Genomic DNA, 22,469 nt, shown 5'->3' with positions numbered 1-22,469 from the left:
TGAATACCTTATTTATCTTCATCATAATCCTGAGAGGAAGGTGCTATTATTATCACCCAGTTTTACTGAGGCAAGTAGGAGCTAAAATTTCCCCCATGTTACAGAGGAGGAGATTGAAGCACGAGCAGGTTAAATGGAGATGTTTTATTATTATCACTTTTTTACAGATGGAAAAGCTAAAGTCAGCAGAAGTTAAGAGACTGGTCTAAAGTCAAGTAAATGTCTGAGGATGGACTTTGAACTCAGGTCTTCCTGATACCAAGTCCAATACTGCATCTGCTATGTCACCTCGTAGCTCCATTTTACAGAGAGGGAAACTTAGAAGTATGTAGGTTAAGTGATTTGATCAAGATCATCAGTACAATGCTGCAAGGTAATAAGTGTTGGAACAGTCAGGGTCTTTATGAATATCACGACTGAAACCAAACCATCACACAATGGCCAGGTGTCACCAATGGCGAGGAAGGGGGAAGATTTGGGGGGGAAAGGAGGACTTTGCTAGAACCCTCTGAACACACGACCGCTGATTTATAAAGCCAGTCTTGCCTCTGCATGACTCCACTCTCAGCACCTGCTGTGAACATCTTACCATCCTGGTGATGATCCTGAATATTGCCATCTGGTCTCTCAAGAATTCACATCAAAAGCCTTTCCCAGCCAACAAGCCCTGCCAGAGACTGCCCTACCCCGATACCAAGAACCCAGAACCAGCCCATGCCATGACGAACAGGAGGGCAGGACTTCAATGTAAGTGGGATACAGGAAAGACCACCGTTAACTTTTTTTTTTAAACCCTTACCTTACGTCTTGGAGCCAATTATTGGCTCCAAGGCAGAAGAGTGGTAAGGGCTAGGCAATGGGGGTCAAGTGACTTGCCCAGGGCCACACAGCTGGGAAGTGTCTGAGGCCAGATTTGAACCTAGGACCTCCCATCTCTAGGCCTGGTTCTCAATGCACTGAGCTACCCAGCTGCCCCCCACCGTTAACTTTTAAAAGGGCTACTAACTCACTTGTCAGATTACCTTATATAAGTTTAGCTGTTCATCTTCTAACTATGTAAACATAACTATGACTCTTCCAAATGATACCTGGTTGCACAGAAAATTCTAAAAAAAAAAAAGGGCATTCTCTGAGAACTTAATAAGTCTAGGGAGGAACATTAAAATATGTTCAGTGTCGCCGTAATTACAGGTGTTACCCAGTGGTACAGTGGGTCTGGAGTCAGAAAGACCCGAATTTAAATCTGACCTTGGACACTTACTCACTGTGGGACCCTGGGCATAAGAAAATGGCAAGCCACTCCAATATTTTTGCCAAGAAAATCTCACGGACAGTGTGATTCACAAGGTCACGAAGAGGCGGACCAACTGAACAACAATCGGTGCTGTCTTGAAGCTCTGAGATGAGTTTGGTGGCTACAGAGGTACTTTTGGGCTCTCTTTTAGGTTATGGCTTTCCCCCAATCTTTCCCTAGATGTTGAAAAATTAACTACCATTATCTGATTGAGAGAAATACCAATTCCAGATTTGCCTAGTAAATAAGACTGGTCTTAAGCAAAACCATATGACCCGTGAAATATCACTCCAGTCAGTACCTTTATTCCTGATTTACAACCTCTCCCCATCTTTAGGGATTTAGGGTGACTCCCAGAGAGCAAGCACCTCATGGTTTGACCTATTAGCACCTGCCATCAAGTTGAAGAGAATGTGACAAATGTCCTAAATAAAAGTATTTCTGATTGATAACTCCTTACCCAGGATATTATTTTTATGTTACTGTTCACACAGGACAGTGCCAAATCCATAATAATGACTCCCTGATGGCCGAAATTCACATATTAATTGCAGAATTGTGGGGAAGATTCAAAGGGAAAAAAAGGAGGAGAGTTCCTTAGAACATATGACTATTTATAAGGCCAACCTTGCCTATGTACAACTCCACTCTGACAGCAAAATAGGCTTTAGCACCTGCTGTTAACATTTTAAAAAATCACTGATCCTGGTAAACACAGGATGTTGCATAAAACTGCCTGGCGAATTTGGTGACTATTTCTGAATCCCAACTTTTGTGTAGGGGGAAAAGCAGTAAAAATTAAATGGGACTACAATTCACAATTATACTTGGTATCAGAACCCATACTTCCTCCCACAGGATAATGTGCCCTTGGTGCTCACCTCAGCCCTGTTGATTTTTTCAAAGATTAGTTAGATAAAAAGGATGGTGGTAAAATTTGCCATCTTGAGATTTTCTGCTTGAAGTCTTGGGGTGAACAAATCTGCAAAATACTTTGATACTCAGGAGTTTGAGCCAGTCAGGGACTTAGAGGTCACCTCTTTCAAGCCACTCATTTTCCAGCTGAAAAAGCTGAGACCCAAAGAGAAGTGACTTGCTCTAGTCTAGGTCAAACAGGTAATCCGCATCAAAGCTGGAGTTCAAATTTGTAACTTCTGGCTCCAAGACCAATAGTCTTCCTACCATGCCACACTGCCTCTTATTGTTTGACCTAAGTTCTTAGGAAGATGTAATCTGTTAGAAAATTGTGCACCAATAACAATTTAAGGAAGAAAGATGAAAATAAAACAGGAAGTTGTATTATGAGACCAGCATCTTACCTTTTGAATTCACAAAACCTGGCACTGGACCAGTGGAAATGATGTCCTCCATCAAGGGAAGGGTCATCTTAATAATCTGGGACAGAGTGATTCTGTCCCTTCCTGATCTGAAAACTCGTGATTAATTAACAGGTGGAGTTTATGCCTCCCTAAAGCTGCTTCTATATAAGCAATGTGCTTTTTGTAGCTTCTGTTTTGCCAAACACACTCATTTATTCACATGACTGAATCACATTTCTTGTTCTATCTATAAAAGAAATCTGGTTTTGTGGTCAACACAGGTGTTTCCTAAACACTGGATTATTGCCAAACTCTTGACAATGAATCCTTCCTGCTCAGAGACTCAGTAAGATCAAGTTAGTAAATATTCTATTAAATGAGAAAGAAGAGTACTGGACTGAGAAACCAAAATCCTGAATTCTAGTCCTGTCCTGGGCTAGTTGTATATGCTTAGGTAAATAATTTGAACACTGTTTGAGTCAGTTTGTTCATCTATAAAAAGAAAGAACCTGGTTAGGTATGACCACTCAGGTCCTTTCCAACTCCAGCAAGATGGGTAATAAATGCTGATTTAATTGAACTGATTGAATTATGTGACAATAGCAAGACCCTTAATCTCTGGTCTTCAGTTCTTTCATTTGCAAAATGGGAGTTGTTGCATTTGTACCTATCTAATGGGCTTATTCAGGGGAAAATCATTTTCTGTATAGAGCATTTTGTAATCATATCTCATTTTGTCACCATAACTAATATTTGTCAGACCTGGCTGATAGGGGTCTGACTGGAGACTAATGAGACAGAGAGATTGTAGCAAGGCTTTATGGTGGGCAAGGAGTGAGGGAGAAAGAAAGGGAGAGCAAGGGAGGAGCCCACAACCTGTAGATAACTAAGGGTCTCCATACAGTGGAGAAGGGGGCAATCTTTGATAGGGTGGTGGTCTGGAATGAGGTAACCTGAATTGTCTCTATTGGGCAAAGTGGGGGTATGTGGGACTGGGTGATTGGATAGCCCTAAAGGGGTTGGCTTTGGGGGTGGGGACTTTGGTTCCCAGGCTTGTATAGTCCTTAGTATAATACAGACAATATAATTCCAGAACTTCAATCCATCATGGATTTTCAGGTCACAGCATGGAAGGTAACAGTGCCCTATGAAATGGAACTACTTGCTTTGTTCTGGAGTTCCAGCAAGTGTAAGGGAAAGGACTGTTACTGGTCTTGGTAGAAATTGGAGGAAAGGGGGGCTTTGGTCCCATGACCTATCAATATTATTAATTGAATCTAGAGGAAATCCCAAAACCAGTGCAAAGGTATCAAGAAGCTAATGAGAATAGAACATTTAGTCTTTTAAAAATACTGACAATTTTTTTTAACATAGGCAATAATATATTTCATATACAAACAGACAGATAGATCAAGTAATCATCCATGAGGCAATGGAAAGAAAATATTTCTATGAGTCAGGAGACCTAGGTCCTATTCACTGTGCTGACATGAATTTGTTATGTATGCTTCTTCAAGGATCTCAGCTGTCTGGACTAAGTTTCCTCATCTATCTAAAAAAAAGAAGGGGTAAGAAAAAAATTCCTAAAGTCTTTGAAATCCAATCTTTTATTAATAAAAGTCTAAAATGTGCTTATTTGATTATTGTATTTTATATACTTTAACCCATCAATACTATTACTAGGTCTATATGCCAAAGATCTTTTTTTTAAAGAAAATTACCTATTTGTACAAAAATATTTATTGAAATTCTTTCTGTGTTAGCAAAGAATTGGAAATTGAGGGATTATCCATTAATTAGTGAATGACTGAACAAGTTGTGATATATGATAATGATGGAACACTATTGTACCACATGAAATGACAAGCAGGATGATTTCAGAAAACATCTGGAAAGACTTAGATGAACCAATGCAAAGTGAAGTGAGCAGAGCCAGAAGATCAATATTTCTTGCTGAACAACTGTGAATAACCTAGTTATTCTCAACAATGAAGTGATCCAAGACAATCTGAGAGACTCATGATAAAAACTTCTATCCACCCCTCCAAGAAAGTATTGATGGGGTCTAAATACAGACTGAAGCATACTATATTTCATTTTATTTCTTCTAATTATTTTTTCATTTGAGATCTCTTCCCAAAACTGACAAACATGAAAAAAGATTTTACATCATTACACATGCATAATCGATATTGGGTTGCTTACTTTCTTAGAGAGTGGGGAGGGGAAGGGAAGAAGGGAGTCAAAAGAAGAGAAAATTTGAAACTCAAAAACTTTTTAAAAATGACTATGAAAAAATTGTTTTTTACATGTAATAGGTGAAAAAATAAAATATTATTAAAAAATAAAATAAAGCAAGCCCAAGATTTTACTTGACTTGCATTTTCGTCTTTTCTTTAAATGAAAGTTGAAAGTTATAAATTATTGTGTCCCAACAATACCACTATTAGGTCAGCTTCCCAAGATGCTCAAGGAAAAAGGAAAACAATCTATATGTTCTAAAATATTTACAGTAACTCTCGTTCTGGTGGCAAAGAACTGGAAATTGAGAGAAGGCCTACCAACTGGGGAATGACTAAAAAAGTTGTGATATATGATTGTGACAGAATACTACTATGTAGAAATGATGAGCATGGAAAGACTTACATGAAGTAATTAAAAAGTCAAATGAGCAAAGCCAAGAGACCATTATATACAGCAATAGAAATATTGTTTAAAGAATAACTGTGGACAACCACTTCCAGAAAAAGAACTGATATCTAGAAGTATAAATGATATAGTTTATGTATGCATACAAACTTACATATTTATATATGTACATATATGTGTGGGTATATATATATATATCTTTGTCAACAGGTAGAGCAGAGAGGGAGAGGAATAACTTGGAACTTAAAACATAAAAAATAAATACAATTTTAAACAAATGAAGTTGATAAAAAAAAGGAAGTGATAAATTATCTCCATTCTGTATCTAATAAATCTATTTTAGCATTTAAAACTCAGGTAGGAAAAGTCCACCCACAAGGCTAAACTAAACTGGTAAGTTCTTCTCCCCCCACCCCCTTCCCCCAAGGACTCTTCTTATTGACATTTATTGATAACTACCACTTACTGCTTCACTGAAACTCTTTCAAGTGACTTAATGATGCTTCAATCTTAGCTTTGTGTGCCTCTCTCAGGGCTAAATTATATTTGTTTACTCCTTTAAATCAGCTTTCAGTGTCTGTTCTATGGTTATCTGGTTAGTTTGTTTTGTCAGCATGGAGATTGCGAGAGCAAGGCTGCAGGAAAGAAAGGGTGATAACTGACATCTGTTTCACCATCACAGACTGCAGGATCTCTCACACCAAATCAGCTGTCATCAAAACATGTTCCAGGGATTACTGAGGTGACTGTGCATGCATATATCAAAGGGCATCTTTGCCAAAATCATGGTCACATAGACTTATTTACTACACTATAGATGTCAGTAAGATCTATAAAATTCTAAACAGTCCACTAAAATGATAAATCAACAGTCCTTAATAATCATCAGAGAACAGGAGGGCTGGAAACATGACATGACAACTCTATTCTCAAATTATAGCAGGATCAAAATTAAATCATCTCATGAAATCACAATATTTAAAGCTAGGAAAGGACTTTGAAGTCATCTGTTCCAAAAGCTGTCATTTTATAAATGAAGTCTAGAAAGGCTAAACTGAAATCTAGAGGAGAATAAACAAATGGCCCAAAGTCACAAAGGAAGTAAATAAGTAGCTCTGATGAGAGAAATTTTAACTTCAAGACTTTTAGAAAAGGAAATTCGACAATGTTTTTAAGTATTTAACAGCTAATGACACTAATTTTTTAGAAATTCTTTTTGTAGAATCTCTTTATAATGCCCACTTTATGCTTACTTTCTGTCCTCTGTTGGCCAGAAAACAACTGGTCTTTTCCTCTTTGAATGTTTTGCCATTGATTTGTATAACATTAAATAAATTACAGCAATCCATAATTGAAAATAATAGGGTCAGAGACTAGTGACTTGACTGTTATAAAAAACCTGCAGGGTCATCATTTTTCTTGGTAACTCAGAGTCTTAGTTGACTTGTCCATGGTCATTCAGACAGTATATATCAGATGTGGGAACTTAATATGAAGGTCTTCCTGCTTTTCTATATGCCATGCCATTTCTTGATTTGTAAATATGAGGCTATTTAAATATACATTTTTGCTGGTACTAACAAAAAATGTCCTGCTTCTAATTTCATAATTTCCTGGCTTGAATTGGTCTCATTTTTACTGTTTTATGGCTAAACTAAAGCATTCACTTTTCTATAAACAAAAGAATTTTTTTAATAAGGAAGGATAATGTAATGGGTAAAGCATTGGATTCACATTCCAAGTTTGCCTCTATCTATTATGATTTGTTCAAGAACCTTAAATATGCTTTGCCTAAATTTCTATGTTTCTTTTTTTTTTAAACCCTTATATTCCGCCTTAGAATCAATACTGGGTATTGGTTAAAAGGCAGAAGAGTGGCAAGGGCTAGGTAATGGGGGTTATGTGACCTGCCCAGGGTCACACAGATAAGAAGTGTCTGATACCAGATTTGAACCCAGGACCTCCCATCTCTAGACCTGGCACTCAATCCACTGAGCTACCCAGCTGCCCCCCCTAAGTTTTTATATTTCTAAAAGTCAAGAGGTCAAGGTCTTCAAAGCATAGGAAACTGAAGGAGGAGTGTTAGAAATTCTACATGTCCCAATGCAATCACATCTCTAGTGTCATTTGACAATTTACACACACACACACACACATACACACACACACACACATTTATTTACATATTTGTTGGTAGACTAAACCTCAAATTTCAGGTAGAACTTGCTTTACATAGCTAAAATACTTGTAGAAATTATCATTTAAAAGACAATAATTGATTAAATTATTGGTTAAAGACTGGACTTTTCAGAAAGACCTGTGTGTTCAACTCCTGCCTCTGAATGCCTTTGTCCCCATGGGCAAGACATAGCCAGCAATGCCTCAGACAGCTGAGACTATATAAGGCACAAGTGAGTTGCTGATGACTTGGAGAAGAGAGTTTGTCAACACTAATGAAATGACTGATCTGAACTTCCCCACCTGCAAAGCAGAGCTTATAGTAACATGCTATCCTTGGTAACAACCTGTGCGTAATGAAGAGAGAAACTGAAAAGAAGGAAATTTCAAGCTGTCAAGCCAAAATGTCAAGTGGTCAAGCTAATTCATTTGATCAAAAATGAACAGGCACATTATGCACAACAGATGCGCTGCTCCTCAGCTGACATTCTCAACATTCTATCAACGTTACTGTCTGGAAAGTAGGGGAAATTGTCTTTCTGGTATTATGCAGGGCAGTTCCCAATTTATGAAGCTCCTCTGTCTTAGCTCACATTTATCATAAAACCCTGCAATCAGTATTTTCACCTTTCTCATGTCTTTCTGGTTTTTTTTTCTTATTACTTTGATGTCATGTTCTTGAGTGGTTTTTTTGTTTATGTCTATGCCTGTAACTCACTATACTTTATTTATATATGTGTTTTATGTCTGAAAGAAATAGTGTCTAATGTCTACAGCAAGGAAAAACAATTAGCAAATTCTGGGTTCAAAGTTCTGTTTATACGTTGATTCTAAAGGATAATTATTTCTTAATTTGATAATGGAGCCTATATCACTGCTGTGGAATTTGAATGTCCAAAAAAAATTATAAACAAAGTCCATTTTAGGATCACTTTCAATCACATTTTATGTACTTTTTTCTTTGATAAAAGGAATATAAATTGGACCCCAAGTTAGCATTTTTGCTTATTGTTCTTTCCTATAAGGAAAGGTGTTTGTCTAACCCATTTGTAGTCTGTCATAGGTTTTTTAAAGTACCTTCAGTATTAAACAAAATAGTATCTGTCATAGGACTGCAATTTTAGTGGCAATTCCTATTCATTATTAGATAAACTTTGTAAATTCTACATACTCTATCTCCTGTCGGATGGTAATAGAATAGTTCCTACTGTCACTACCAGGCCTCAGGATCATATTTCCAGAAGAAGGGTTCTTTTCTAGCATTTCAGTTGCTTCTTTCCGAGACACTGAATAAAAACACCTACAGAGGAAGAAAAGGTATAATGAATTATTAATTTTTAGTTTGAACAACTAATCAAAAGACTGCTTTCAAAAATGCTTTGAATGCCTGGCAGAAGAGAGATTGATGTTTCCCCCTTATGGTTGCACCACAATTATTCATCTTACCACTCCAAAAAGGCACCCACATTCCTGTCACCCTTTGTGAATATTCTTATGTTTAAAATTCTTCTTTTTGCTCGCACCTCCAGAGCCTTTCCCCACCAAAAGAGAATGCAAAAATGGAAATCATTCATTTAGCAAAACCTGATCACTCTTTGAATATCTAGGACCAGAATAGCTAATGAAATGAGATAATATGTGCTTTCATTTCTATTCTCAGGTTCTACAATAAACTTGCAAATAAATAGTATTTCTTTCTTTTTTCCATAGAGAAGATTAGCACTTCTCTGTTAATGCTGCATTGGAGCTGTTAGCTATTTCTGTTTGCTTAAAGCATCTAAGATTTAAGAGTATGTCTGTATGCCTTCTTAAACCCACCTTTTAGGTATATTGTATAGCTCCTGTGGCACTTAGAGCATTTATTCTAAGTAGTGAGATCTGATACGAACTGCTTTTAAAATGAAGTAGTTCAATTTTCAGTTTTGGCAGTCCAGCATCTGATAAGTGTAAGGGTAAATTTTAGGGTTAAAAGTGATGGTAAAATATGTTCCACTTTTTCATGGTGTTTAGATTGACTCATCTGTATCTTTTCTTTGGTTGTTTCTTTTTTTATTCTTTAGTATAAGAGATGACTTGTTGAGTTGAGTTAGGAGTGAATGAGACTACTAGAATACACAAGTGATGTAAAAACAAAAGACAAATTGATTAAAACAATTTTTCTAAGTGACAGCAGACAGTTATCTCTGATGGCAACATGGATGACCCTGAAGGATGACATAGACTCAAACAATTCCCATTTCTATCAATTAGGTTCCAATCCTGAATCTAGGTCTTTTGGCTTCTACCTGAGGACAGCCCTTTCCTATAAGTAGATTAGATTAGATATTTACATCTTCTTGGACCTTGTTTGCAGTTTCCAGTTATCCATGGTGATACCACAGCACAAGACCCAGAGTCTGAAACCTCCTTGGCTGGCCACAAAGTGAAGACTTGCCTATCTCTGACTCTCTCTAGAACCTACCCCCTAGAACCTACTCCCCAATGTTAATCAATTCTGAAGAAAGCCTAGTTTTTAACTACAGAATTGGTTCTGATTGTTCACACCTCCTAGCCCTTTCTTGCTTACATTGCATTCAACATCTACCTCAGATACTCCATTAACTTTACACTATCTACCTCCCTTCTATCCTGGTATTTTTGGGGGATGAGGAGCATGCTAGTATAAGTTTATCAAATATCAAAATAAATAAATAAATATTTCACCATACTAAGAAAGTCAGATTATGAGGATTATATATGAAACTAAGAAGTTCTATGACATAGTTTTATGTTAGAGTGTGTGTGTATTGTGACAAGGAAATCACTTTAAAAGACTGATATATATTAATTTAAGGTCGCCAAGGAATTCAGCTATGTAATTCCTAAATGAAAACTCAAGTCAGCAGTCAACCTTTTATGGAGTTTAATTACAAACAGGAGGAAGAAAGGTATTAGAGATAGAGAGAGAGAGGGAGAGAGAAAGGGGAGAGAAGGGAATAGGGCTTAAATACCCCTTCTATTTAGGCTGGGCCAAAAGGCCCAAGCCCTTAGATAGCTGAGGCAAAGAAAAGAGATCAGTCCCTATCACTCACGTGACCAAAATGGAGAAACAGTCTCAGGGGGCCTTCACCTCCAGCTTCCTTCAGAGCAAGCTTCTCAGAGCACCACCTCTCAGAGCAAAACCTCTCCAACCAACCACCCAGTCCTCAGACCCTGCTATCTTTAAGGAAACCATCCAAGTTCACTCCCCTCAGTTCTCACATCTACCAATCACTGTCCATGTCTTCCCTGTGCCAATGGTGGCTCTAGCTTAACCCAGGACCGCCCAGGGGTCTGTGGCTTTGCACATGTCTGTTGAAGGTCATATTCTCAAATAGTTAAATCTTGATCCTTTTGCTGCAGCCCTTCCTAAATCCTGTTACCCTGAGTAGGGTGGAGATTGGAATAATTAAATTTTGATCTATGCTGCAGCCCTTTCCATTGTTCAGCAAAAGGTTTCTGTCCTAAAGTAATCTTAAGAAGGGAGGAGGAGGAACCTCCCATGCCAATGGGGTTCACATTCCAATAGACTGTCAGTAAGAAATTTTCCAAGTATGAAATTTCCCAATGGTGAAATTTCCAACATTTAAGGTTTACAGTATATATATATATAGCATAAATACACATACACATATAATTTAACACAATAATAACAAAATTTCCCTCATCTCTGTCACCAAATGAACTTCCTTCTGCTCTTTTCAGTGTATTTTTAAATGTTTCATCAATACTATTTCCTTTCTTTTATTCTTTCACCTTTTTTCCTACCACTATCACTACCCACAACTTCCCCTCCAAAAAAAAAGTTTTCCTTGTAAGAAACAGGATAATCAAGCAAAACAAATTCTCATATTAGGACCGTCTTACTCTTCTGATTTTTACACCTTACTCTCATCTTCTTCCCAAGTACTATTTCACTATTTAATGACTACTCCACATACCACCAGAGGTCAAACCTCACTATGACAAAGGACCACTTTGATCAGCAGGGTAAAGAGAACACACCAACACTCTTTGAAGAGACCAGGTGGGCAAGTAAAGCTTTCAGAAAGCTGCATGAGCAACTCTTTACCTTTTGCTGGGATTCTTAATCTGAACAAATGGAAACTAGTAAACTATGTGGACTGTTACACAGGGAAACACTCCAGAAAAAAAAGGGGGGGGATCAGAATGTTGAAGGAAGAAACACCAGAGATGGGCATTGAAAGATGTTTTGTGAAAAAGGAACAACTTGGGCATAAATACATAGAGGCTAGGGCTAGATTGGGGGAAAGCCCCAGATGATTGGGCTAACGCAAATGGTGCCTTATGAGAAAACCTGAAATAAGGCTAGAAAGAGAATTCACAGAAAATCCAATTTAGAGTTAATAGAAAATTTCAAGTGAATCAGTGAATGCGCATTTATTAAACACTACAGTGTGCCCAGTTACTATACTAAGTACTGGGCATAGAAGGGAAGGCAAGAGACAGACCTGGCCCTTAGAGGTCATTTAGCCCAATATCTTTATTTTTATAGATAAGGAAACTTTGAATCAGAGAGGTGATGGGGCCTACCCAAGGTAACACCATGAGAGAGAGACAGAGACAGAGACAGACAGAGAGACAGAGAAAGAGACAGACAGACAGAGAAACAGAGTGACAGATAGGGAGACAGACAGAAAAACAGAGTGACGGGGGGGGGGGTAGAAGTGACAATGGCTGGGGAGTATGCCTGGGAGAGGTCATATGGTACTCTCAGTGGAAAAGGGGCATTTAGAAGGAAGGACCAATCTGGGGAGTAGAAAGTAGGGTGGGCGGGGTAGAAAGAGGATAAATTCAGTTTTAAATAAGTTGAATTTAAGTTCTGGCAGTACACTTAGGTAAAGCTATAGAGGGTACAACTGGAAATATGGGAGTGGAACTCAAACCTGGAGGTAGACATTGGGAAGCCATGAGCATAGAATAACATTTACTCACTGGTATGCACTTTGTTCCAAAGAAAGTAGTTTACTAGCCTTGACTTAATTTTTGGAAATAGTTTATTCACTCTGGTAGCAACAAGTAAGTAAGAAAAGAAGGTGACAATGATCATTCACACAAGACTTACACAGGCATTGGGTTTAGGATATCCACACACTCCTTCCTGGGTTGGTTCTCCTTTCTCAAAGGTAGGTTGGGTGGTCCCTCGATCTCTGTCCTTCTTTTCTTTTCTCTCTCTAAGACTTCATGCAGTCTGATCATTTGCCCAGGTAGCAATGACACATGCTGAGGGACTGACAACTAAGGAAAAAAAATAATAAGGCAAATAGGTTAAGGAAAGCAAAGTAATGGATGGTATTATATAGCTGATGTGAACTCTGTCTGGTCCTGGAAGCTTCAGACACCATGTGGTCAAGACTTATGTTTTTCCTTATATTTTTATTCCCTTTGCCTAGCAGAATGCCTACCTAGCACATAAAAAGTGCTTAATAAATATTTGTTTACTTGGGTGGGAAGAGTGTAAGATGTAAGGAATTCCAATTTTACTCCTATCCCCTAGGACCACTTTTAGCCAACTGGAATCAATAAAATGACCTGGAATTACCAGATAGGGGTTCTCCCTGTGTGGATTCAAAGTAGACCTTCTGATACCCCAGATAGTCTAGACCCACCTACCTCTCGAGGTGATCCAGGATATCTGAGGTTTAATCAACAGAGTTAGGAACCAAACCAGCTCATTATGAATCAGCTATAAATAAATGTGGCTCACCAACTGTACTCCCATAAGCACTGATGACCTTTCTGATAACACTGTTTTGGTGACACCATTTATCAATGTATGACTAACGACAGTTTAGATTTTTTAAAATAAATGCCATTTTTAAACCATGAACTCTCTAATAGTAGAGAAGGTTTTGTGCTGATCCATTTGTATTCAATTTCTACTGTGTGCATTTGCCAAGTAATTGGTGACTATTAACTATGACTTGAGGAGAGAAATTTCATTTATATGAAGCAAACTGACCCCTATGGGGATAGAATCTAATCTCCTTAACATCATGCTTTAGCAAAATGGGCTAACTGGACCACACTTATTTATTTATAGACCCAACTAGAGAAGCAATAATTCTCTACAGTAGTAAGAATCAATTTGTATCTATACAAACTATTTCTCTCTATCTCAAGTCCTTGCCAACTTCAGGTTTTTGGCTGCTTCACATTTTACTACCCTCATAATTTCTATCTAGTTTGGAAATACATCCTGCAAAATTCACATTTATTGTGAATCATATAACCATAAATTACAGAATTTTAATGTTGGAAGACACCCGAAACATCATCATCACCAGTTAGAGCTGTTGAGATATTTAATTTGCAGATGAGGAAACTGATGCCTTTAGCATATCAAGAGGGAGTTGCCTAGAATAATAAAGGCAGTTAGTGATAAAATGTGGATTAGAATTTAGGTCTTTTCATGTGCTGCCTAGTACTTTTCCTAATACCTAATACCTTTCTTTTGAAAAGGATCAGGGATGAAAATATTTATCATCTTAATAAAATCTATTAATATATGTGACAGTAAAAACTTAATTTAGAAATTGGATATAGTTTAGGTTGAGCTGATCACTTCAAATTGAAATTCTGGGGGTCCTCTAAGAACCATAGTTTATCATAGTTCTAGTTTAGATGCTGGCTATCAGAATGACCTTGTTTTGATGTCAATTGTTTCATTGATTGGTTGTTTTTAATGAGGGTTATCTTACTGCAACATTTAATGAACTATTAGCAGCAGAGCTAACTATTTGCCCCTGATAAAATGTGTCAACACTTTTTTGCACAGAAGTTTCTTTTTCTTTTATGTTATCATTTTCCAGCAACCACAACTTCCTCCTATCCTACATTCTCTGCTACCCCTATCATGCAGAATCTTCACTTTTAACAAAGAAGTGCAATGAAATAAAACAGTCCAATATACTGGCCATATTTGATACAATGTGCCTTATTCAAGACCTCTAGTCTACCACCTCTCTGTTTAGAAGAATGGAAAGTATGTTCATCATCAATCCTCTAAAGTCAAGATTAATTAGATTGCTTTATGCCTCAGTTTTTTTTTCCCCTAGAAACTTAGTGAATGAACATTTAAATATAAACTCTTTTCCAGGCCTAAGCCAACTTTGAATTTAGGAATCATATTTGTGTTTTACTAAGTAGATTCAAAACTACTTGTTAAAGATCAAAGAGCATCAAATCTAGCCTCAGACATTTCCTACCTGTGTGGCCCTGGGCAAGTCAACTATCTCCAACTGCCTAGCCATTTCTGCTCTTTTGCTTGGAACAAAACAGAAGTTAATAAGGGTTTTGTTTGTTTTCCTTTTAATAAAGATCAAAAAGCAGCCTAGCAAGAGGGTGATTTATGAATAGAATCTGAATTTCTCCACTAATGAAACCAATGTTTTACTTTCACTCAGGCAATAAGAAGAGGAATGAATATGGGCACTAAGTTCAGCAGGGAACTTTGGCATCTCAGAAAAATAACCCAATATGTTAGTAGCCCTATTTTGAGACAATAAGTACCATTTCAGAGAATACTTGTATTTTAAGAATTTAGAGTCAAAGGATCTAGCTTCCACCTCTACACCTAGTCCCTGCAGTCACAGGATCACTCACCTATGTTGCCTTTAGACTTACTTCACCTGTCTGGGCCTCAGTTTCCTCATCTGTAAAATGATGGCATTGAAATGGATAATCTCCAAAGTTCCTTCTTGCCATCCATATCATTGCTACAGAGTAATCTTTTGCTAATTTCTATTTTTTTTATTTTTTACAGAAGTAACTGAATAAATCTTACATTTAAAAGAATCAATGTTTAATTGTTTGCTAGTTGCCAGGAAACAGCAAGTGACAAGAGAAAATCTTTTATGCTTGAGAAAAAGCACCAGAAGCCTTTTATTTTTTCAGATATGCTAACTAAAATCCAAAATAATAAGCTATGAAAAGAGCCAGAATTTCAGTACATTATATTTGGAAGAAAAAGTGAAGTACATAGCTTTTACCTCCGTAATAGTAAGAATAAAGCCTCTCCACTCCTCTCCACTTTCTGTGTTCTCTGTCTAAAAAAGAAGAAAAAAAGCAAACGGGGGACTGAATATAACGATACAGTAACCATAATGATATTTGCTATTGTGTTTACTTAATATGCTTTTTAGAATTTATTTTAGGACCAAACCAGTGATTTTACCATTGCAGAAACTCCTTCTACTAATGCACCTGATATATTACTTACAGTTGTATTAGAGCAGGGGTCCCCAAACTATGGCCTGTGGGCCACATGTGGCCCCCTGAGGCCATGTATCCGACCCCCACTACACTTCTGGAAGGAGCACCTCTTTCATTGGTGGTCAGTGAGAGGAGCACAGTATGTGGTGGTGCTCATGTACAGTACTACTTCCAGTGACATAATCCTTTGTTTGGCTCCTTAGAACTAGGCACCATGCAAAGGATTATGTGGCTGCACAATGGAAGATGTCAGCATGATGAGAAGAGATCTGGGAGAGGGGATTCTGCACTGTGTATATTGCTGCCCAGTTAGGGTTAGATTTTTATAGTCCGGCCCTCCAAAGGTCTGAGGGACAGTGAACTGGTTCCCTCTACAAAAAGTTTGGGGACCCCTGCATTAGAGACACAGAATTTTGGAGTCTGGAACTGAGATTTCAATAATATAGGAAGTTAGCAATATAGAAACTCTTCTTACCAATGCATATCAATGGATCTTCAGTAGCTTATATATAGTATTTAGAGAGTTTCCTGGGGCACTTAGGAAGTTAAGTAATTTATGAATGGTCAGTCATACCATTACACATATTAAAGATGAGGCTGGAACCCATGGTTTGCTTTTTTTTTTCATTAATATTTTACAGATTTCCCAGATACCTTCCACCTTCCCACCCCTCCCTGCACTAGAGAAGACATCATTTGACAAAAAATTATGTCTCAGTTGTGTCTATCAGTTCTTTCTCTGAAGGTGGATATACACAAGTCATTCTCCAAACAATATTTCTGTTGCTGTATGTAATGTTCTCTTCGTTCTTCTCATTTCATTTTTCATAATATCATGCAAACCTTTTCATATTTTTTTAAATTAACCAGTTTATTATAAGTAAATTAGGTGAACATGGAATAATACAACTGTTGGATCTATGGAGAAGGAAAGAATTTAAAGTCAAGGAAGAGACAGGGAACATTACAAGATGTAAAATGAATAATTTTAATTATATTCATTTAAAAAGGGGTTGTACAAAAAAACCAATGCAACCAAAATTACAAAGGAAACTGGAGAAAACATTTTATAACAAAATGTTCTAACAAAGGTCTAATCTCTCAAATACACAAAGAACTAAGTCAAATTTATTTTAAAAAAATCAAATCATTTCCTAATTAGTAGTAGTAGTCTCTCGGTAACCGAGGATGACGATTGTCTTTGTGCGTTTTCATCTATGATAGATGAGTGTGCACAAAAACACTTTTGCATGAAGGAGATTTAAGTGGAAAAGTTGATGCACAGAGACAATTCCACTCTCTCGGCATTGGAAGCCTGGGTCCAGTGGCACGAAAAGTCGTTACACCTGGAGACTTCCTCAGCTGCATTGGGAGGTACAGAATTTTAAAACTGACAAATGGTAAAGGGATATGAATGTGCAGTTTTCCAATGAACAAATCAAAACTATCAATAATCATCTGTTTTAAATCCTTTTTGTTTAGAGGAATGCACATTAAAACAACTCTGAGGTACCACCTTACACCTAGAAGAGTGGCCACTATGACAGCAAAGGAAAATAATGAATGTTGGAGGGAATGTAGCAAAATTAGGCCACTAATACATTACTGGTGGAGTTGTGAATTGATTCAACCATTCTGGAAAGCAATTTGGATTAAGCCCAAAGGGTTTTAAAAGAATTCATGTCCTTTGATTCAACAATACCACTACTGGGTTTGTATCCAAAAGATATTTTAAAAAGGGAAAGATTCTGTTCATACAAAAATATTTATAGCTGCACTTTTTGTGTTGGCAAAAAAAAGAAAAAGAAAAAGAAAAAGAAAAATCAAGGGATATCCCTCGATTGGGGAATGGCTGAAAATATTGTGGTATATGATGGCAATGGAATATTTTTGTGCTATAAGGAATAGTGAATTGCTTGGCTTCTATAAGAACTAGAAAGACCTTCATGAACTGATGCAGAGTGAAATATGCAGAACCAGGAGAACATTATACACAGAGACTATAATATCTTGGGATGAACAAGGGCAATTGACTTTGCTACTAAAAAGCAATGTGAAGATCCTGGACAACACCGAGAGACTTGTGAGAAAGAATACTTTCCACATCTAGAGAAAGAACTGTGGGAGTAGAAATCCAGAAGAAAACATAATTTATCACTTCTTTATATGGGTATATGATTTAGGGCTTTGGTTTTAAAAGACATAAAAATGAATAATATGGAAATAGAATTTGAGTGATAATATATGTATAACCCAGTGAAACTGCTTGTCAACTCCAGGAGAAGGGAGGGAGGAGACAGCAAGGATCATGTAAACCCCAAGGGAAAATTTTAAAAAATGAAAATAAAAAAATAAAAACAGGAAAAAACTGCTCATCTTTTCTTACTACATCATTGTATTCCATTATAAACAGATGCCACCACCTGTTTAGTCATTCCCCAATTGATGGACAGCCTCTCAATTTCCAGTTCATTGTCACAACAAAGAGAATTATTATAAATATTTTATAACATATAGATTATTTCCTTTTTTCCATGATCACTTTAGAAAACAAACTACTGTGTCACAATACCTAGACAGAAACATACAAACTACTAAAAAGTAGAGTGAACTACAAGCCATATTCTCACAATTACTAGAATATGCAAAGATTTTGAGTGGAAATGATCTTTTTTATGAGTAATCTTCTTCCTTGAATGTTATGAACATTTAAAATCTAATCTGAAATCTACTCTTGTCCTCACTTTTCAAGAATTTGCGATGTGATTAAGCAATATACAAGTATGTAAACAATCTATCCCCTGCAGATGAAAAGGCACATTTTTTGCTTCCATGGATGAACTACTGGTCTTGGACTTAGCAAGACCTGAGTAAGATCTTGTTTCAAATAGTAGCTACATTCGCCTACATAAGTAGTTTAACCTCTCTCAGCCTCAATTTCCTCTGCTATACAGGATAATAATAGCAGCTACACCAGAGAGCTGTTATGAAAATGGCATGAGATTATATATGAAAAGAGTTTTAAAAACCTGAAAATCTAAATAATGGTAGCTATTGCTATTACTTTCTACTTTTAATTTATTTTATATACTTATTGGCCCAAGAGTGATCAGTTTAAGAGTATTATAATCAATATTCAAATTCACTGTTTTACCCATAATAATTAATTTTTACTACATTACTTAAACATTGAGACTTTCTAATTTCCATTATATAATGAATGCAATGCCAAGAAGATATGCATATGAAACATTTGTATTTGGTTCTTAGGGCTTCCTGATTTATCAGTAGTATGCTTAGGATATTCCTATAAGCATCACAGACTTCTGACTAGTTCTTTCTTAGCTACAAATTTCCCTAAGCATATTTTTTTTTTACCAATACATTGAGAAACAACATGGTAAAGTGCATACTGTACTGGTCTCAGAGTCAGGAAGACTTGGATTCAAATTATGTCTTTAATACCTACTGACTGAATTACCCTCTGTAAATCATTTAGCTGCTCAATGCCCTCAGAAAACTAAGACTATAAATTCTAGTTGAATTACATTGATAGAGAGTATCCCAAAAGGTGTTTTCCTAAGGCAATGAGATTATAAATTAGGAACACCCAAATTAATAATATATATTTATTTTACAAAAATCAATTCTGTTTGTTCAATTTAATTAACCTATATAATAGGCCAATTGAAACTTTTAGTTTGTCAGAAAAAAGAGATGCTTCATTTCACTTTATTTCCTAAACAAATACAAATATCCAAAATAATCCACATCAAAAATAAAGATGGGAAGAGAGATAAAGAGAAAAAAACAAAAGGAAGGGAGAGAGAGAGGGAAGGAGAAAGGAAGTAAGAAAGGAAGAATAAACTAAACATCAGTAAACTTCAAGAAATTGCAAGTTTGGGGGGCAGCTGGGTAGCTCAGTGGATTGAGAGCCAGGCATAGAGATGGGAGGTCCTAGGTTCAAATCTGGTCTCAAATACTTCCTAACTGTGTGACCCTGGGCAAGTCACTTAACCCCCATTGGCCAGCCCTTACCACTCTTCTGCCTTAGAACCAATAGCCAGTATTGATTCTAAAATGGGAATTAAGGGATTAAAAAAAAAAGAAAAGAAATTACAAGTCTTTAGCATTCCTATATTATTGTCCTTCCCCCTTTTTAAAAATGTTTTTGCATTCATGCATGCATGCAAATATGAAATTGCAAAAAAAAAGATAACAAAACTCACTACCTGACAAATGTGAAATAATCTCAAAATGTAGAATAAAATGTACATTTTCAGACATATTCAACATGAGAATTTGGTTTACTTAACTATCCTTATGTATTTCAAGGAATTTATTTTTCTTTTCCAATTGTGTATGGAAGAGGGAAAGAAAGAAGGAGGGAAAGAGGAAGGAAGGAAACAAGGAAGGAAGAAAGGAAGGAAACAATAAAGGAAGGAAAGAAAGAGTGTGAGAGGGTGAGAGGGAGGAAGGAGAGAGGGAGAAAAGAAGGAAAGAGGGAGGGAGAAAGGGAGGACAAAAACAAGACTCTGAGACATCTTTTTTACAATGAAAGGAAGAAAGAAATCCATGGAAAAAGCATATCCAAGTAGGACATCTTTGAAAGCCACATTCTTAAAACTTCTTATATGCTTAAAAAGAAAAGCAAGCAGGACATATACAGTTTGAGGCAAAATTCTATATTTCCATATACAAATGCTCATTTGATTTGGCAACTGTTAAATTCAAATTTCTAAAAAAAATTTTAAATGGGTGGGGCGTGGGGTTAGAGGCAGCAAGTATCATTCAGAGCCTTTATCCTTGTGGTCAGAGCTACACCTTACCTTCACTTCTACTTCTTCCTTGGGCAACACCAACAGGAACTTTGCACAGCACTTTTCAGTTGGGTTTTGATCAGTAAGGCATGTTAGATCCATCAGGTCTAATTTGTCAATATACTGAAGAAATTAAAAAATGGCATTTTATTTTTTAATGGAAAATATATATATGCATAATCCTGGCAAGAGCTTCAACTGCTTCTTTTAAAAATAGTTTTAAATTATGTTTTTCTCAGAGTTCCTCAAGTTCCTGTCTCTCCCTTACTTGTAGCAAGTATCCTATACAATTAGTTACTGAGACTGAGGATGTCTGAGTATATTCCCTCTTATACTCCCATTTACTTAAGACTTGATTTTTGTACTGGCTAGTAAATATATGGGACTTCATTTTATGTGAACTCAACAAATGCAAATTCAGGTATATGTAAATGGCAATTGAAAAAATAAAAACACAAAAATATAAAAGATAAACATTTTAAATTACACACTACATCTATACCATTTTCCCAAGCAACATAAATTCTTGAAGCAAAACACCCAATCACACTCATTGTTTCTCTCAGTAGCATTAGTATTAGTCGTATTATTTTGTGCCAAACATTAGCTCCTGTATCAGTTTTTGTCCAACTAGAGTTCTCACTTGTTATAAGTCATGTCTACATCAGAGCAAGCAAGTTGGAGGAAGGAAGATGATAAGGGAGAGACTTTTGGAAGGGTAGATAGAATACGAATTAGGAGAGCAAGAAAAGAGGATAAGGGAAGGATTCTTTGAAGGGGGTGCATATTAGAGAGACAGTATTCAGAAGAAATTGGACTTTTGAAGAGAGATAGGGCAAAAGGAGAGGGAGAAAAGCACAAACTGTAGGAAAATAGAATAGAGGAAAATACATAACTCATAATTATAACTTTGAATATAAATGGGATGTATTCACCCATAAAACAGAAATTTATAGGAAGAATGGCTCAAAAATAAAAAACCAACAAAATGTTGTTTATAAGAAACATACTAAAAATGAGAGACATACATGAAGTAAAAATAAAGGCCTAGAGAAGAATATACTATGCCTTAGCTGATACCAAAGAAACAGAAGTAATCATAATCTCTGATAAAGTTAAAGCTAAAATAGATTTAATCAAAAGAGATAAACAGGGAAATTGTATCATGTTAAAAGGTACCATAAAGAATAAAACATTACCAATATGGAACCTACATGTACCAAGTTATAGCATCCACATTTTTTCAAGGAAAAGCTAAATGAGTTACAGGGGGAAATAGATAACAAAACAATAATAATGGGGCACTTCATTTTTCCACTCTCAATAAGAAAGAAGTCAAGGAGATGAATAAAATCTTAGATAAGTTAAATATAATAAATATATGAAGAGAACTGAATGGGAATAGAAAGGAGTATACCTTCTTCTAAGCGGTACATGATAGCTTTCCAAAAACTGAACATATATTAGGGCACACAAACATTATAATTTGGTTAAATGTATAAAAGCAGAAATATTAAAGCATTCTTTTCAGACAACAATGGAATGAAAAATGTATCTAATAAGAGACCATGGAAACACAAAGCAAAAATTAATTGGATACTAAGTAATTTAATTCTAAAGATAAATGGGTTAAAGAACAACTCATAGAAATAGTCAATAATGACATTAAAAAGAAAGATAATAATGATATACTACCAAAACCTATGGGATATAGCAAAAGCAGCAATTAGAGGAAAATTTATATCTCTGAATGCTTATATCAATAAAATATAGAAAGAACAGAAAGATCAGTGAATTGAGTGTGCAATTTAAAAACTAAGAAAAGGATAAATTAAAAATCAACCAAATGCAAAACTGAAATCCTAAAAATTGAAGGTGAGATCAATAAAATTAAATGTAAGAAATCCATTGAATTAATAAATAAAACTGAATTGGTTTTATGAAAAAATCAACAAA

At 36.2% G+C, this 22,469-nt stretch overlaps 1 protein-coding gene across 2 annotated transcripts in view; it reads right to left on the bottom strand.

The window, feature by feature from the left end:
* Nucleotides 1–22,469, bottom strand: part of STAP1 (signal transducing adaptor family member 1) — a 93,258-nt gene that overhangs the window by 6,179 nt on the left and 64,610 nt on the right. Inside the window, exons 5-8 of one of the 2 annotated variants that reach the window (XM_001367372.5) lie at nt 20,523–20,636; nt 15,471–15,527; nt 12,545–12,717; nt 8,612–8,740 (exon numbers count right to left, since the gene is read on the bottom strand). In XM_001367372.5, the coding sequence (XP_001367409.3) occupies nt 8,612–8,740; nt 12,545–12,717; nt 15,471–15,527; nt 20,523–20,636 (473 nt within the window). The remainder of the gene's footprint in view (nt 1–8,611; nt 8,741–12,544; nt 12,718–15,470; nt 15,528–20,522; nt 20,637–22,469) is intronic. The other variant, XM_016423226.2, reaches the window with a different exon arrangement.

The sequence above is a fragment of the Monodelphis domestica genome, chromosome 6, assembly GCF_027887165.1.
Source record: "Monodelphis domestica isolate mMonDom1 chromosome 6, mMonDom1.pri, whole genome shotgun sequence".
In the NCBI taxonomy this organism is placed as follows: domain Eukaryota; kingdom Metazoa; phylum Chordata; class Mammalia; order Didelphimorphia; family Didelphidae; genus Monodelphis; species Monodelphis domestica.
Note: the sequence above shows the minus strand (reverse complement) of the source record. Positions and strands in the feature narration are given on the sequence as shown.